General features: G+C 42.3%; 1 protein-coding gene across 17 annotated transcripts in view; it reads left to right on the top strand.

The window, feature by feature from the left end:
* The window catches only part of RCBTB2 (RCC1 and BTB domain containing protein 2), a 44612-nt gene extending 28992 nt beyond the window's left edge, over positions 1–15620 (top strand). For 13 of the 17 annotated variants that reach the window (XM_063792533.1, XM_016925701.3, XM_054664937.2 and 10 more), the window contains 5 exons: positions 1671–1861; positions 2719–2845; positions 4824–4963; positions 8242–8372; positions 14331–15620. In XM_063792533.1, the coding sequence (XP_063648603.1) occupies positions 1671–1861; positions 2719–2845; positions 4824–4963; positions 8242–8372; positions 14331–14471 (730 nt within the window). In that variant the 3' untranslated portion in view covers positions 14472–15620. Of the gene's footprint in view, positions 1–1670; positions 1862–2718; positions 2846–4823; positions 4964–5127; positions 8373–11792; positions 12096–14330 lie in introns of all 17 variants that reach the window. The other 4 variants (XR_010150703.1, XR_010150702.1, XR_010150701.1 and 1 more) reach the window with 2 other exon arrangements.
* Positions 15621–16059: the final 439 nt, after the last annotated feature.

The following is a 16059-nucleotide window of genomic DNA, read 5'->3' as shown; positions in this document are numbered from 1 at the left end:
AGGGCCAGGCTGGAATGGTGTGGACAGGAAGTGCTGCAGGAGCTCAGGTGAGCGGGAGACCTCAAACTTGGGGCAGTTTGAACTGGGCCTTACAAGATGGGTAGGGTTTGTAAGGCAGAGAGAAAGAACATTCCTGAACAACCATGTATGAAGTCATTGAAGGGCAATGAGAAAGCCTGTTTGTTGAAACAGGGTGTGTGGACAAAATTGACTTGTGAGATGTATGTACAGAGGTGACGCCAAATCATGGACGGAGTTATGTCTTGTGTCAGGATTTTATCTGAGAGAAGCCACTGCCCGTGTGAAAGTTCTGATGAGAACGGTGTTCCAAGAGGATGATTAACCTGCCAGCACTGTGTGAGTTGGGGCAGAAGAGAGAGTCTAAGGCAAGGGAGACCTGGGAGGCTGTTACAGGGGCCAGATGTGGGGTGTGCCTGACCCCCCAGTGGTGGCTGAGGGGAGACATTACAAAGAAAGCATCTTTGTTATTTAACTGGATATTCTAAAGAAAGTGGTAAATGAGGAGGGAGAAGTCAAAGATGACCCTGAAGTTCTGAGCCTAAGTCTCTGAGGATGCTGGTACCATTGTCTGCTGTAGCAAAATCAAGATGGGGACTTCCCCTGGGTTAAAAGAGTTTACCATTTTCCTTCCATCTGTATGGTGGCTTATTCTGATGGAAAAGAAATTACTTCCAGATCAACAAGACAATGTTTTCCATTAAGAAGTGTTCTGAGGCCGGGTGCAGTGGCTCACACCTGTAATCCCAGCACTCTGGGAGGCCAAGGTGGGCGGATCATTTGAGCTCTGGAGTTCAAGACCAACCTGGGCAACATGGCAAAACCTTGTCTCTACAAAAAATACAAAAGTTAGTCAGGTGTGGTGGCTTGCACCTGTAGTCCCAGCTACTACAGAGGCTGAGGTAGAAGGATCGCTTGAGCCTGGGAAGCAGAGGTTGCAGTGAGCCAAGATCCAAGATCGTGCCACTGCACTCTAGCCTGGGTGACAAGGCAAGACTCCTCTGTCTTAAAAAAAAAAAATTGTTCTGAGAACTACCTCCTCATCAATCGTGAACTTAGATCAGTAGGGCATATCACATAGTGATCCTAGGAAACTGCTCTCCTGGGCTCCAGGTCATACAGCCCAGTGTGGTAGAACTACTGAATTTACTCTGTGCAATAGGAGTTGGAATGACCCATAGCATTCTAAAAATCGGTGAAGTCTTCATTAAAATATTTATTTATTGGCCCTCAGTCCAGATGACCCAAATCTTTATTATTTTCTTCAGTAAGTGATGTTTTAGGGGGAAAAATTTTAAACCACCCTTTTTTGGTAGGGGGGACCACTACTCTCTTGGGTTATACTTGAATTTCAAAACAGGGTGGTGCATATTTTTATAGGCCTACTGGCTAGAAGTGGTACAAACAGATCTTCATGAGTTATAAGTGCCATTGAAGTGTGGCTTAAATGTAAATAACGGTTTGGTGCCTGATAATTTAGGAGATGAGGTGTATGAGTCATGTGGTGGGTTTTTTTTGTTTTTTTTTTTCCTTTTCCTGACCCTTTTTGTAATTTTATGATGTCCCCCATCAGTTAAACCTGGCGGGAGGAGGACCCAACTTGTTTCTGCCCCTGGTCACTGTGCTTATGTGGTGTGTGTTTGTGAATTTAGGATTATCGAGATTGCAGCCTGTCACTCCACACACACGTCTGCGGCCAAGACGCAGGGTGGGCACGTGTACATGTGGGGCCAGTGCCGGGGTCAGTCCGTGATCCTCCCGCACCTCACCCACTTCTCCTGCACTGACGACGTGTTTGCCTGCTTTGCCACACCCGCCGTCACGTGGCGCCTCCTCTCCGTGGGTAAGCTGGTCACTGTCCATTTGGGGGATGGCCTGAAAATCTGGGAAAGAACTCAGGGCTTTACTTTGATAATGAGGATTTTGTTAGGTGCACTATCATAATTTATTTCTCTCTGATGGGCTTTTGCAAAAGGGAACTAATTTTATTTTCTTCAGAGCATCAGAAATCAACACCAGTACTAAACTAAAAGTAATTTTATTTGACTACTTTTTTTTTTTTCTTTAAGAGAGAAAGATGAGGTCTTGCTCTGTTGCCCAGGCTGGAGTGCGGTGGTGCAATCATAACTCGCTGTACCCTTCAGCCCCTGGGTTCAAGCGATCCTTTTGCCTTAGCCTATTGAGTAGCTGAGACTATACATACCCATTACCACGCCTGGCTAATTTAAAGAAACTTTCTTTGGAGGTGGGGTCTCTCTGTGTTGCCCAGGCTGGTCTTAAACCGTGGGCCTCAGACCATCTTTCTGTCTCTGCCCCTGCCAAAGTGTTGGGATCACAGGTGTGAGCCATTGTGCCCTATCCTTATTGGACTGCTTTTTAATTTTACTGAGAAACTGTGTTTTTTACTTTTAACTAGCGTATTTACTCAAATGTTTAAAATTTCATGCAAAATTAGTGATGTGGCTTGGGACTTTTTCTTGTTATTTTGCCAGATTTATAAGCAGATATGTGTGAGATTCTTATTCTTAATGATTACAGAGGTGCAAATCTGTCTTCAGGGGAAAAAACCCATTGCTCAGTTGCTCAGTTATTTTGAGGAATTGGTCCTTTCATGAGTACCAGTAGAGTAGTGCCATATCCTGTCCTGTGTGTTCATTATGTCTGTAGCTAACTCTGGAAGCATTTGCATTATTCTCCTAGAACCTGATGACCACCTCACGGTGGCTGAGTCACTGAAGAGGGAATTTGACAACCCGGACACTGCAGACCTGAAGTTTCTAGTTGATGGAAAGTACATTTATGCACATAAAGTCCTTCTCAAGATTCGGTAAGGAATCATTTATTTGAGAATTGAGAAAAGTAATTCATTCAACAATTATATTCTAAGTGTCCAACTATATTAGGCACCTCAGTAATCAAGAAAAATTGTAAGGCTGTTTTTGCTCTTACAAGCATACAGTGGAGCAGGGAGAAATATACATGAAACAAGAAATAAGACAGGTTGTGTGGTTCCGGGAATCAGTACCATAGGCGTTCCTTAGGCTTGAAAAGTGGTGTGGTCACCTTGGCAGCAGGGAGCAGCCAGCGCACGCTCCAAGTGTGTCCTGTGCTCTGAACACCGTATTGATACTTGGACGTCCATCAGTTACCGTCTCTGCCTGGGAATCAAGCTCAGCTCATAATAATCACCTTCTTATAATCACTTGTGGTGTACTTTTAGATGGTTTAAAAAAGAGAAGATCAAGGCCTTTCCAGACCAAAAAGGTCTATAGTGAGGCTAGCACAGAGATTTTAAAAAATCACATTTGTGAATGTTTTTGAGCAATGAGCTGTGTGCATTTCAAGTGTGCAGTTTGATGAGTGCTGACACATGTCTACGCCTGTGAAACCACTGCCCCACATCCAGACAGAGAACATTCCCATCACCCTTCAAAGACCCCTCATGTCCTAGCCCTGGGTGACCGCAGCTCCTTCTGTCACTGTAGCTGAGTTAGCATTTTCTAGAGTGTATTTAGATGGGATGATACAGGATGCATTCATTTGTGCTTGGCTTCTTTCTTTTACATGATGATTTTGAAATTCATTATGTTGTGTAACAGATATTTAAATCCTACTGCAGTGAGTCACACACTCAACACAGCATTTTAGTCTCCAGTTCCTCTTTAGTAAGATCAAGCTGTGCAGCGTTTGTTCACTCTCTCTATATCACATCAACCTGCATGAAAGAAGGGGGGTGGATTTGTTTGCTGTAACACAGTACTATGGCCCGGGTGGCTTAAGCAACATAAAGTTCTGGAGGCTGGAAATCCCAGATCAAAAGTGTCACCTGGATGGGTTTCTTGTGAGGCTGTGAGTGAGAATCTGTTCCTGCCTCTTTCCTAGCTGCTGGGGATTTGCAGACAGTCTTTGGCCTTCCTTGGCATGTGGCTGCTTAACTCCAGTCAGCATGTGGCATTCTCCCTTTGTGCATGTCTGTGTCCAAATTTCCCCCCACCTTATTTTTTTTAGATGGCAGAGTCTTTCTCTATTGCCCAGGCTGGAGTGCAGTGGCCTGATCTCGGCTCACTGCAGCCTCCTCCTCCCAGGTTCAAGTGATTCTCCTGCCTCAGCCTCCTGAGTAGCTGGGATTACAGGCGCACACCACCATGCCTGGCTAATTTTTGTATTTTTAGTAGAGATGGGGTTTCACCATATTGGCCAGGCTGGTCTCAAACTCCTGACCTCGTGATCCACCCGCCTTGGCCTTCCAAAGTGCTGGGATTACAGGCGTGAGCCACCGCGCCCTGTCCAAATTTCCCCTTTTTATAAAGATGCCAGTCATATTGGATTAGGGCCCACCCTAGTGACCTTCTTATAACTTGATTACCTCTTTAAAGGCTCTCTCTCCCAGTAAGGTCACATTTTGAGGTATTGGCCATTAGGACTTCAACACAGGAATTTTTAGAGGACATCATTCAACCCGTAATGGAGTGAGGAAGCAGAATTACTTAGATTTTATAAAAATAAACCCACTGATTTCTCTAAATGCTGACAGTGGTTGTGGTGTGAGAGAGATGCCAGGGAGCCCAGCTCTGTCCCCATTAGCACGGCCATTGGGGCTGCTTCCCAGGCCACCCCTGGCAGCAGGTTTGCATATACAGCCTTGCTGAATAGATGATTGTTTGAAAACCCTGGCCAGCAAAGAAAGTGAGGAGCCACAGCAGGGACGTGCCAGCGTGCACCTTCGAGAGAAGAACGTGGTCCTCACAGAGGCCATCTGTCCTGGCTGGGAAGCTAGGACCTGACATACTGCTTTTTTCCTTCAGATGTGAGCATTTTCGTTCGTCATTGGAAGATAACGAGGATGATATTGTAGAAATGAGTGAATTTTCATATCCTGTTTACCGGGCCTTCCTGGAATACCTATACACAGACAGCATCAGCCTTTCTCCTGAGGAGGCAGTAGGTAATTGCCAAAGACTTCCAAAAACTTGGCAAAATGTTGAGGAACTGACAAGGTGGTTTCTATAGAACCTAAAAGAAAGTCACTGTGAGAGTAATTACAGAAGTATTTCTTTTTGTGTGTGTTGAATCCAAACACGTTTCCCTTGTTACTACTTTATTACAAAGGTTGACTGGACAGATAAGAGAGAGAAGAATCAAATCATCACCACCGTGGAGCATTGCAGGCAGCAGCATGGAGGAAGGGACAGAGACTGAGGGCCATGCAGCAGATCCCCGTGTCTCCACCAGCAGGGCCCAGGAATTCCACTTATTTCAGGCTGTGGGCCTGAGTCAGTCAAGTCTGTGCCCAGCGGCTTAGGAGGCTGGGAAAATGGGCATTTCCAGAGGGCCGTAGCTTGGCTAAAAATTCTGTGGTTTCAGTAGAAAGGAAGAATGGATGTGTGTGTGAGAGAGAGAGAGAGAGTGTGTGTGTGTGTGTGTGTGTGTGTGTGTGTTGGGGTAGGGGTCGGGAGAGAGGCAACTAGCAGCTTCTGCCACAGGAGAGATGTGATCTGTGTTTAAAACATCAGTTATTATATTGGTTCAGGTGTGAGATGATGGTCTCCTGGGTTGGGGTTGTATAGCAGTGGAAGTATTGAAAAGAGATCAGATTCTAGATATATTTTAAAGAGGTTGCTGATGGGATTTGTTGATAGATGGGATGAGAGGTGTGAGTTGAGAGAGAAGGATGGCTGCACTGAGGTACTTGGCCTGGGTAGCTGCCTTAATGGCACTGAGGTGAGGAAGATAGAGAACAACAGGCTTGCTCTGGACTTTGAAAGTCAAAGGAGTTTGAGCTTCCCATTAGATACCCAAGTGATAATTTTTTTCTTTTTGAGACAGAGTTTCACTCTTGTTGCCCAGGCTGGAGTGCAATGGCACTATCTCGGCTCACCACAACCTCCGCCTCCCGGTTTCAAGCGATTCTCCTGCCTCAGCCTCTCGAGTAGCTGGGATTACAGGCATGCACCACCATGCCTGGCTAATTTTGTATTTTTAGTAGAAACGAGGTTTCTCCTTGTTGGTCAGGCTGGTCTTGAACTCCCGACCTCAGGTGATCCGCCCATCTTGGCCTCCCAAAGTGCTGGGATTACAGGCGTGAGCCACTGCGCCCGGCCGCGAGTGGCAGTTTTTTATCAGCCCACCACTAACATTTGTGGGGCTGTAGCCAAGACTCCAAATGGAGACCTATGTTCCATATGTCTAAAAACTTAAAGTTATATGTCAAGCTAGTGAACTTCAGATAAAAATATGTCCAATCCTCCCACCTTGAAAAATGTAATTTCATTAAGAACTGAAAGGACAGGTTTCAATTTTAGTTGACATTTAGAGTTGCAGGACTTCTTGTGCCAGAACCCAATGGCACAGGCAGGACAGGCCCCTCCTCCAGCAGAAGGGTGTGTGGGCACCCTAGCTTGCATTCCAAGCTCTATCCACCCCCAACCCAGGTTACCCTTTTGGGCCAGGGGGTCTGCACATTGGTGGTGGGGTCTAAGGGAGGAAATACCCACACATGTGGCCTCAAGGCCAATTATGCAGGCAGTCCCAGGTTCCCAGGTACCCAAAGTGTGGTCTAGAAGTGGGCATGTGGCTCCTTAGCCACCCCGTGCTGAAGGTGTGCGTGGAGGAGGCGCAGAGCCGGGGCTTGGGGCAGAGTCCTCTCTTAGGGCAGTGCAGCTTGCATGTGTGTCTGAAGCTTGGGGCCAAAAACAATGAAGCCATTCACAACTCAAGATTTCAGTGTCCTCCAGTGGGCTATCTGTCTTTCCTCTATAACTTTGATAATATTTGTTATTAAAAAAGCAAGTTTCCAACCAAAGTCTACCACATGTATAAGATTTATTAGCAGATAGACACAAAAACAATTAATATGGTGAAATTGATGAAATCCCTGCTCTTTATACTTCGTACACTCTATTAAGTACCTTGCGTGAAAAGTTAGCTTGAGGTGGACATGACAGTGTTCTAGTAGCCGGATTCAGCTAGCCTTTTGATCCTGGCTACCACTCATTTCAGCAATGACAAACTAATTCTGACATTCTTTATGCTAATTACAAATCCTGTAATGAAGATTCAGAAAAACAAATAGGATCTTTCAGATGCTGATTGACTGCTTCAATTAGAGTACTTCCTATCATTCCTTGGGGTAGATTAAAATTAATTTACATATGTCACCTCACCCAGTCTACGTTGAATTACTTGAAAATAGGTGACAGGTAATATAACAGGACTTACCTGCATATATAGATGATATTTAAAACCCTGGGGCTGGGGTTTTGGGAAGTAAGTGAGGAAAGTGTCTGAGGATTTAACCCTGGGGCACTCAAACATTTGGAAGTCAGGAAAAATGATCCAGCCTAGAGAACTGAGGAGCAACTAATTAAAGAGAAGAAAAATGCAAGCAAGTGACAAAGTGTCCTAAGGAGAGCATTATCAACCATATCAAATTCTGTGTAAATGTCGAGTAAGAGGAAACCAGAGAATATTGCACCCTCAAAGCCACTGTGACTGCCACAGGTGTGACCACCAAGGGTGTGACTGCAGTAGTGGTGGGGATGGGGTTCTGCTTGTAATGGCTTGAGGTCAGAATGGGAGGTGGGAAAATGGAGACAGCAGATACAGATAGCTCTGTCTAGGAGTTTTGCTGTAGAGAGGAGCAGTGGGATAGGGTAACAGGAGGAAGACACGTGTCCATGAAAGGGTCTCCCCTCCCCTCCTCTCCCCTCTCCTCCTCTCTCCTCACCTCCTCTCCCCTCACCTCCTCTCCCCTCCCCTCTTCTCTTCTCCCCTCCCTTCCCCTCCCCTCCCTCTCCTGCCCTCTCTTCTTTTCTTCTCTTTTGTTTTCTTTTCTTCTTTTCTTTCTTTTCACGGCGGGCACTCTTACAGCATGTGTGTGTGCTCCTGGGAGTGGCCCAGGAGAAGCTGACATTGAGATTGCAGGGGAAGGGGTCATTCAAGGCGCACATGCTTTTTTCCTAGGAAAAAAATATTAAAGCTATTTTCCCTGTGCTCCTGTTTTTCAACAGCTAATGATTTGTGTATCATGTTTGCTCAGCTTGGCTGCCATCCTGGGTAGAGCCCCACACTGAAGTATAAGTGTCAGTCAGCATCAGTCTATGCAGTGCTTCACTGAGGATTATATCTAAAATAGTGTCAAAATCATCTCTGAGTGGCTGAGTGAGCAAGTGTAAATCAGGATGCTTGAAATCACTCCCCCTAATAAACACCTCTTTCCGCCAGGACTGCTAGACTTGGCTACATTTTATAGAGAAAATCGTTTGAAAAAGCTCTGCCAACAAACTATCAAGCAAGGCATCTGCGAGGAGAATGCCATCGCTCTGCTCTCGGCTGCGGTGAAGTATGATGCACAGGTAAGGAAAGCTTGCTTCCAGCTGCCGGCCTCCTGGAGAAATGGAACCCAGGTGTCTGCCTCGTACCTTAAACTAAAAGAAAGTCTGGGTAGAGGAAATATTTAATATTTTTTTAAAAATGAAGTAACAAGAGTACTAGACAACATATAAGCGAGTATTTATATAATGTTGGGATGGACATCAAAGGCAGAAGCCATAAAGGAAAGGATTTATAGCTCTGATTTAAAAAGATAAGAAACTTTTATCCACTTAAAAATACCATAGAGAAACTTACAAAGTAATGAGACACTGGGAAAAATACTTGCAACATATAATGAAGTCTGTTTACCAGAGTGAAAAACAAAAAGACAATAGGAACAGTTTGGTTGAAAGAAATGGACCAAAGAACAAATGGCTCTATAAATAGACAAAAAACATAAATGAAAACAAGGTATAACTTTTCACCTGTCAAAGCAGGAATATATTTTTAGAGATAATGTATAGGATCAGAATAATGGTGTTCTCCTAAACTGCTGATGAGAGTACAAATTGGTATGGAGAACAATTTGGTATAATACGTATTAAGCACCTTAAATTAAAGACATAATTCTTCAAGGAATTCACTCACAAGTATTTATCTTGAGGAATTAATCATGGATTTGCACAAAGACTTAGCTTCAAAGGTGTTTACTTCAGCAGTTTATAATTTTGAAAAATCAGAAAAAGGTTAGTGTGAATAGTGGAGGCTTGTTTATAAAATGTTAATATCAAGAAATTATGCAGCTATTCAAGATATATCACTAAGTGAAAAACTGTTATCCTATTTTTATTTTTTGAAAAAGTATAAATAGCTGAATAAAACACTAAAATTCATTATCTACATAGAAAAAAAGACTGAAAACTATGCTTAGTGGTTATCATTGAATGGTGGGATTGTGGATGATTTTTATTTTCTTCTCTTTGCTTATTTTTTTTTTAACTTTTACAGTGACCATGTATTGTTATGATAATAAAGAAAGGAAAGAAAACCAATCTTAGAACCAAATCTTTAGGAAACAGGCTGTAACATCTTCGAGTCAGTTTCCTTTTGGTATAAGGATATCCTCTCCTTTGGTCAAAGAAAACAGAGACATTACAGTAGATGAAAGGTTATAACTTTTTTTCTGTTTACATAAATAATACTATGCTTATTAAAGAAAATTTGTAAAAGACAAAAAGTGAGGAAGGTAATGACTCATCAACCAGAGAACATTAGCACTTTCATATAACAGCTTCTGAGTTTTTGTTTTATGTCACATTATATATTTGTAAATACTTGAAACCTAGATTTTTTTTTCACTTAACATTAAAAAAAAAAGTACTACCTCAAAACAATGACATTTAAAAGCACAGTGAATGTTTTATATCAAGGCAATAACATATTGGGCACTTACAACACAGAATGTTTCATGGTCAGACAAAATCCATGCACTTTTCCTAGTCCATTCTCGAGCATCACAGTGATGAGCCACGGTGATGGAGGGCCATCTCCAATGTCAAGATGGTGGCATGTGGTGTTTGCATCTGAATCAGGCTTCATTTTTAATACTTTTTTATATTCTCTATTTATGTGAATTATTTGTCTGGCTACCTTCCAGCTCTCTGTTTTCTAGAAAGTAAGCTCTTTGAGGCATGGCAGGGACTTTGTTTTGCTCACAACCATATCCCCAGCGCCTAGAACGGTGTCTGACACAGAGTAGGTACCTACTAAATACTCTTTTCATGGATGTTCAGTTTTGCCTATAGAGATGCACTGTTGTACTACAGCCTGTCCAGCTAATTGCTGTACCCTAAATTAGTATAATAGACTATAAGTAAAATAGACTGTATATGTACTTAATGTAAAATACAAGCTTTCGTAAATAAAGAACAGTGCTGTATTTGATTTGCCTGGCTCAAATAAGCAAGAAATGGGCTCTTTCAGCAAATTATTATCCCTCATGCTGGACTGTCACTTAGTACATAATTAATATGAGCCAGGGATTATTCTAAGCACAGTTCATGTTTCATTTACTCCTCAAAACAACCTTATATGACATAGGCATTATTATATTAGATCCAGTTTATAAATGAGAAAACTGAAGCTTGGAAAGATTAAGTAATCTGAGTAAACTAGTAAACTGCAAAACTGGGATACAGTCCAAGATTGGGCACATTTTAAAACTGCATGTTTAACTACAATTCTCCATTGTCCTCAGTATTTTGAAATCAGGAGTATTTATGCATGGATTCAACAAATATTCACTGAGTGCCTGCTACATGCCTGGCACTGCCCTAGGCACTGGGGTACTGCAAATGAGCAAAACAATCCAAAATCTCTGCTCTCATGGGAATTTCTGGTGAGGGGAGATAGGTGATCAATAAATGAATAGGATATATAGTATGTCAGATGGTGACAAGTGATATGGAAAGAAGTAAGACAGGGAAGACAGCCTAGGGAATGCCATCCTGAGATGAAAGTTGAAATTTTGAATAGAATGGCCAGGGAGGCAAGACATCAGTGAGCAGGTGACTCAAGCAGAGACCTGAAGGAGGTGTGGGTGGCGTGTTCGGGGCAAAGCAAGCCCGGTGTGGAGGGAGCACCGTGGGGAGGGAAGTAGCTGATGAGGCAGGGAGATGGTGTGGTGGAGGCGCACAGTGGCGTGTGTGGGAGGAGGCGGGGCCTGCAGAGTCCATAGGCAAGTTTCAGGAATCAGAGTTCCAAGGTGAGTGGCCATCAGAGGGTTTGGAGAGGAGCAGATATGATGGGCATTTGAAGTAATCCTCCTGCCTCCTGGCTGCTGTGTTGAGGAGGGAGGGAGGGAGGTAGGGAGAGAGAGAGAGGGTGAGAGAGAGAAGAGAGAGAGAGAGAGAGAGAGAGAGTGTGTGTGTGTGTGTGTGTGTGTGTGGAGAGAGAGAGGGTGAGAGAGAGAAGACTGTGTGTGTGTGTGTGTGTGTGTGTGTGTGTGTGTGTGTGTGTGTGTGTGAAGGAGGGTACTTAGGAGGCTGTATAATCCAGTAAGTGATGATGGTGGATTGGTCCAAGTTATCACCTGTGGGGATGGTAAAAAGTGGTTAAGATTTTGAATACATTTTGAAAGTAGAGCCAACAGGATGTGCGGATGGATTAGATGTGAGGAAAAAAAAGACGACTGAGGAGGTTCTGTCCCTCAGCAGCTGTAAGGATGAAAGTGGCATCTATTGAGATATAGAAGATAGGAGCAACATTTTGGGGGAAATATCCGGAATTTGGTTTTGAATATGAGAAGTATGTGATGTCTATTAGACATCCAAATGGAAATGTCTAATAAGCAAATTGGATAAGCAAGCCTGGAAGTCAGAGAGAAATGTGCTGAAGTCAAAGCTATGAGGCAGTGACGTGAGACAGGTTTGAAGATTAAGTCCTGAGCTCTCTGTGCTTAGAGGTTGAGGAGATAAGGAGATACCAGCAAAGGAGACTGAAGAGGAGTGAGCAGTAACGGAAGAGAGAAACCAGCAGACCGTTTCCTGCAGGCTGGGAAAGAAAGCGAAACAGGAAGGAAGAAGTCCGAACCACACCAGATGCTGCTGGCACGTCTGCACGAGGACTGAGAACTGACGAGTGGGTTTGGCGATGAGAACGCCGGGGGGGCCTTGGCAAGCAGTTTTAGCGCAGTGAGGCGGGAAGTCTGATCGGAGCGTGGAAGTAGAGGAACTGAAGATGGGGAATAGAGGCAGCTTTTCATGGTAATTTTATTATAAAGATAAAAAGGAAGAGGTTTGGGGCATTTGAGGTAAAACATCTTTACTTTTTTAAGATGTGGGAAATGGAAGCTTGTCTAATGATGCAAATGACTCAGTGAAGGGGAACAAGCCAGTGATGCAGGGGACAGTTGGTAGAGCAGGGCCCCTTAGTAGGCGGAGCAGTGGGATCTAGTGACAGAGCAAGGGCTCTGCTTTCTATAGGGTCTTGGACCTTTGATCCAGAGAAGATTGCATGCACAGGCCTCTCTGTAATAGGCAAGGAGACGTGGTGGGGAGAGCTTGTGGAGGTTCTTTTCAAGTGATTCTGGTTCTCAGTGAAATAGGAAGTCATGTCAGCTGAGGATGAGGATGAGAAGGGAGATGTCAGGCTTATGGGGAGAAGTATGAGAGTCCTGTAGGAGAATGAGCAAACTAGGAGAATGTGGTAGGACTGCAGGACAGAACAGAGAGCCCCATTTTGAACATGAAGCCATACAGAGTGGTAGCATTCAAAATAGACTACAATTCTTTAACTGAAAAATAATGGGGGCCTTGTTTTCTATGGACAGAATTCCCCTATAACCAGTACCACCACCCTATGCCAATTTATTGAATTCTTAGAATCACAGGAACTCTTTCCAAGTCCTGTCCTTAATTTAGTATTTAGGGGAAGATCCCACTCTAGAATAAAGTAAAGGAGCATGGATCCAAGTGATAACTTTTTAGGGTCCTTTCATTCTCCCATTAATTAGCAATTTTCCTGATGCTGTCCAGATCTGTGAGGCATCAAACTGCCCAGCCACCTAACTCCAGACACACTCTAATGTGTGTGGTGTAGGTATGAATTCCTCCATTCCTCTCTGTAGACTTCAGCCAAAGAGATGATGCATCTCTATCTGGTTTCACTTTTGTGTGCTGTAGGCAAAAATGTCATTTCTGAAAATTTAAGCAACAGCACATAATTTTAAATGGACCCTGAGATATTCAGCATGTATCATTGAAGCACATTTTTATGTATAGTATGCTGTGATGACAAGTGGGTGTGTGAATTTTCCCTGTTTATCACTGAGGGCTTACCTGGGACAGAGGCGCATCATATTGCTGGTGTGGTACCAACAGCCTGCCCAGTTATGTTCAGGCATGAAATAAACATTTTCCTAGTATAGTTTCTTTCTTTTCTTAAAAGAAAATGTACCGTAGGTTTATATGTACATTGGCAAGGCTATCAGCATTGCTATTTTTTTTATTTTTTCCATCTTCAGCATTTGCTATAATTTATGTCTAAAGAAGAAAAGACTATCGTGTGTAATGTTCATATGTAATTGCTTAGAAAGTATTTGGGGCTTTTATTTTTTATAAATTACCTACAGTAGCTTGGAGAGGAAACTTTTAAAAATTGACCACCACCTAGCAGCATCTTGTCCTAGGCCAAGTAGCCTAGGGTTTGAGGCATATTGGAGGTCTCAGCAGCCTGCCCTCACTTCTCCAGGGCCAAAAAGCATCTGGTCAGCCTCATTCTGATTTTCAAGTTATAGTTCTAATCAAGAGAATTACTACAGCATTATTCTTTGGCCCAGAGTGCATTACAGTAAGCCAGAAAACACCAATCTGTTGGGTCTCTCTTACCAGAGACTTGGAAGTCATGATTTCTTTAAAGCATTTTCCCAGTTGAGATTATTGAAGGCATATGTAGTGTGATCAAATCCATCCATCCCATCCTGTGTCGTCTCATAAAGAGAAAAAGCGGTGGCCTGTTAATGACTTCAGAGCAGCAATTTCCTGGCATTACTGCTTTTTATGGCTTACCTTTTTCTTCCATCAACTCTTTATAGGCAGACATACTTAAAGACGCTGATATAAATATAAAAGAGGAGTATAGGGCTTTTAACAATTATTGAAAGTGAAATCAACAGTTACAAATACTGTCACTAGACAAAGGTACCAAGGAATTCACACACTCACATGCCTATCTCTGGGAAGAAAAAGTTAGATTCTTTACCTAGGTTAGTGCGGAGGAACTTGAATGTTACTCTGTGCTACTTAAATTTTTACAAGCATAGATGATTCATACTTGTTATACTTTTTATGACTATTCTTTAGGTATTACCATGCCATCATTTCCTCCACTTGCCTATTAAATCCTTTTTCTTTGCCTAACTTGTTTTAGCGATTTTCATGCTATGTTGCATTGAATTAGTAAATATGAATTTATTAAACCATCTTTGTTGTTGTTCCTAGGATTTAGAAGAATTCTGCTTCAGGTTTTGCATAAACCATCTGACTGTAGTAACACAAACATCAGGTTTTGCAGAAATGGACCATGATCTCCTGAAGAACTTTATCAGCAAAGCAAGCAGAGTTGGAGCCTTTAAAAATTGATCCCATCTGCAGGAAAGTTTTTGAGCCTTTCCATTTCCCCTGCAAAAGCCAGAGATGAATCACTTCTCTTTAATTAATAGTATGTATGATGAGCTATGTTTGGCTGAGTACTTGTAACTGTCAGAAGAAGGATGGTGGTGAGTGGGCTTTGTCTGCCTAAACCCAGAGTTTATGTAGAAAGCATTGAATGTTCTGATCAGATGTGACTAAGGTCAAGGAAAAAAAATTGAAATATCTTATTTACCATTTCCTCTTTTTGAGTCACTTAAGTTGGACACCTTTGGTACCCTGGTCTCAGTATATGCTATTCTGGCCCAAATGTTCCATTATTCAGCTGGCTGATACCACATAGATAGCTTGACAAGGAGTGCTGTCTGTCCTTACCACATTTTCAGCACTCAGCACAGCGCCTTGTGTATAATAGGCACTCAATTTATTATAAATCTTCAGTATGTCCTGAGAACAGCTTTAGTCATGGAATACTGGGAGAAGGAATAACTTTCACAAAATAAACTTAAAACAGCCTGTAATTATTGAGGTTCATGTTCTTCTGGTATATCATTCTGAGAAATTGTGGCTAATTTAGAACATTGTTTAGAATTGACAAAAGGCCCTGGCAATTAAATTTTCAGAGGCCCAAGGGCTAATTTTAATTTTCTTTTTACTTGGAGTCATTCATTAATTTCTCACATGGGATTATGGAGTATGAAGTATTATCTTTGAATGAAATTCCTGGGCTGATCTGCCTTACATAATCATATAAGGTCCTTTGCTTTTCTTTGTGTTAAGAGGGATTTGCCTCTGTAAATGAAAATGACAATGTGCTTTTCTTGTAGTTGACTTTCATGTCACTATAAAATAGGTCTCTTAACCTGGCATCAGTATAACTATAAAGCACTAGCTGAGAAGGAAGTGATACTTACATTTCATGGACAGCATTAACAAGAATGAGATAAATTTGTACTTTTTAGATCAAAACAAATTACCTAATTGCAAAAGAGAAACTGAAATGGAACATAGTCTCAGATTCTTCTAATGTGTATCTCACAATATCATGTAATGTAAAGAAAACCCTTTTGGAATTAGAATTCTTGTTCTGATGCTGAACTATTTGGTAATAAAGTGCTTATTTGCAGATAACAGAACAAATGTGTTGGGGTTTTTTTTAATCCCAAAACAGCAGCAAAATTATAAAATTGTCAACCTCATGTCTCTTAGATGTACATAAATCAATTGGATATATTATGCTCTTATCAAGCAGTTACTCAGATAAAGTCTCATAGGAAAGCCCACCCTAGACCACAAATAGCTTATAAACAACCTAATTATCATTCATATTATTGTCTTGGTCTGCTCTTTATTGGCGAGGTGACTTTTTTGAATACTATTTTTGTAGAGCAGTTTTAGGTTCACAGCAAAACTGTGAAGAAAACACAGTTTTCCCTTATGCCTCATGCCCTACACATGCACAGCCTTCCCTGCTGTCAACACCCCCCACCAGAGTGGTGCATTTGTTATACCTGATGAACCTGCTTGGACACATCATTATCACCCACGGTCCATAGTTTACATTAGGGTCCATTGTTGG

The sequence above is a fragment of the Pan troglodytes genome, chromosome 14 (assembly GCF_028858775.2).
Source record: "Pan troglodytes isolate AG18354 chromosome 14, NHGRI_mPanTro3-v2.0_pri, whole genome shotgun sequence".
NCBI lineage: Eukaryota > Metazoa > Chordata > Mammalia > Primates > Hominidae > Pan > Pan troglodytes.
The sequence above is the reverse complement of the archived record's forward strand: the minus strand, read 5'-3'. Positions and strand labels throughout refer to the sequence as shown.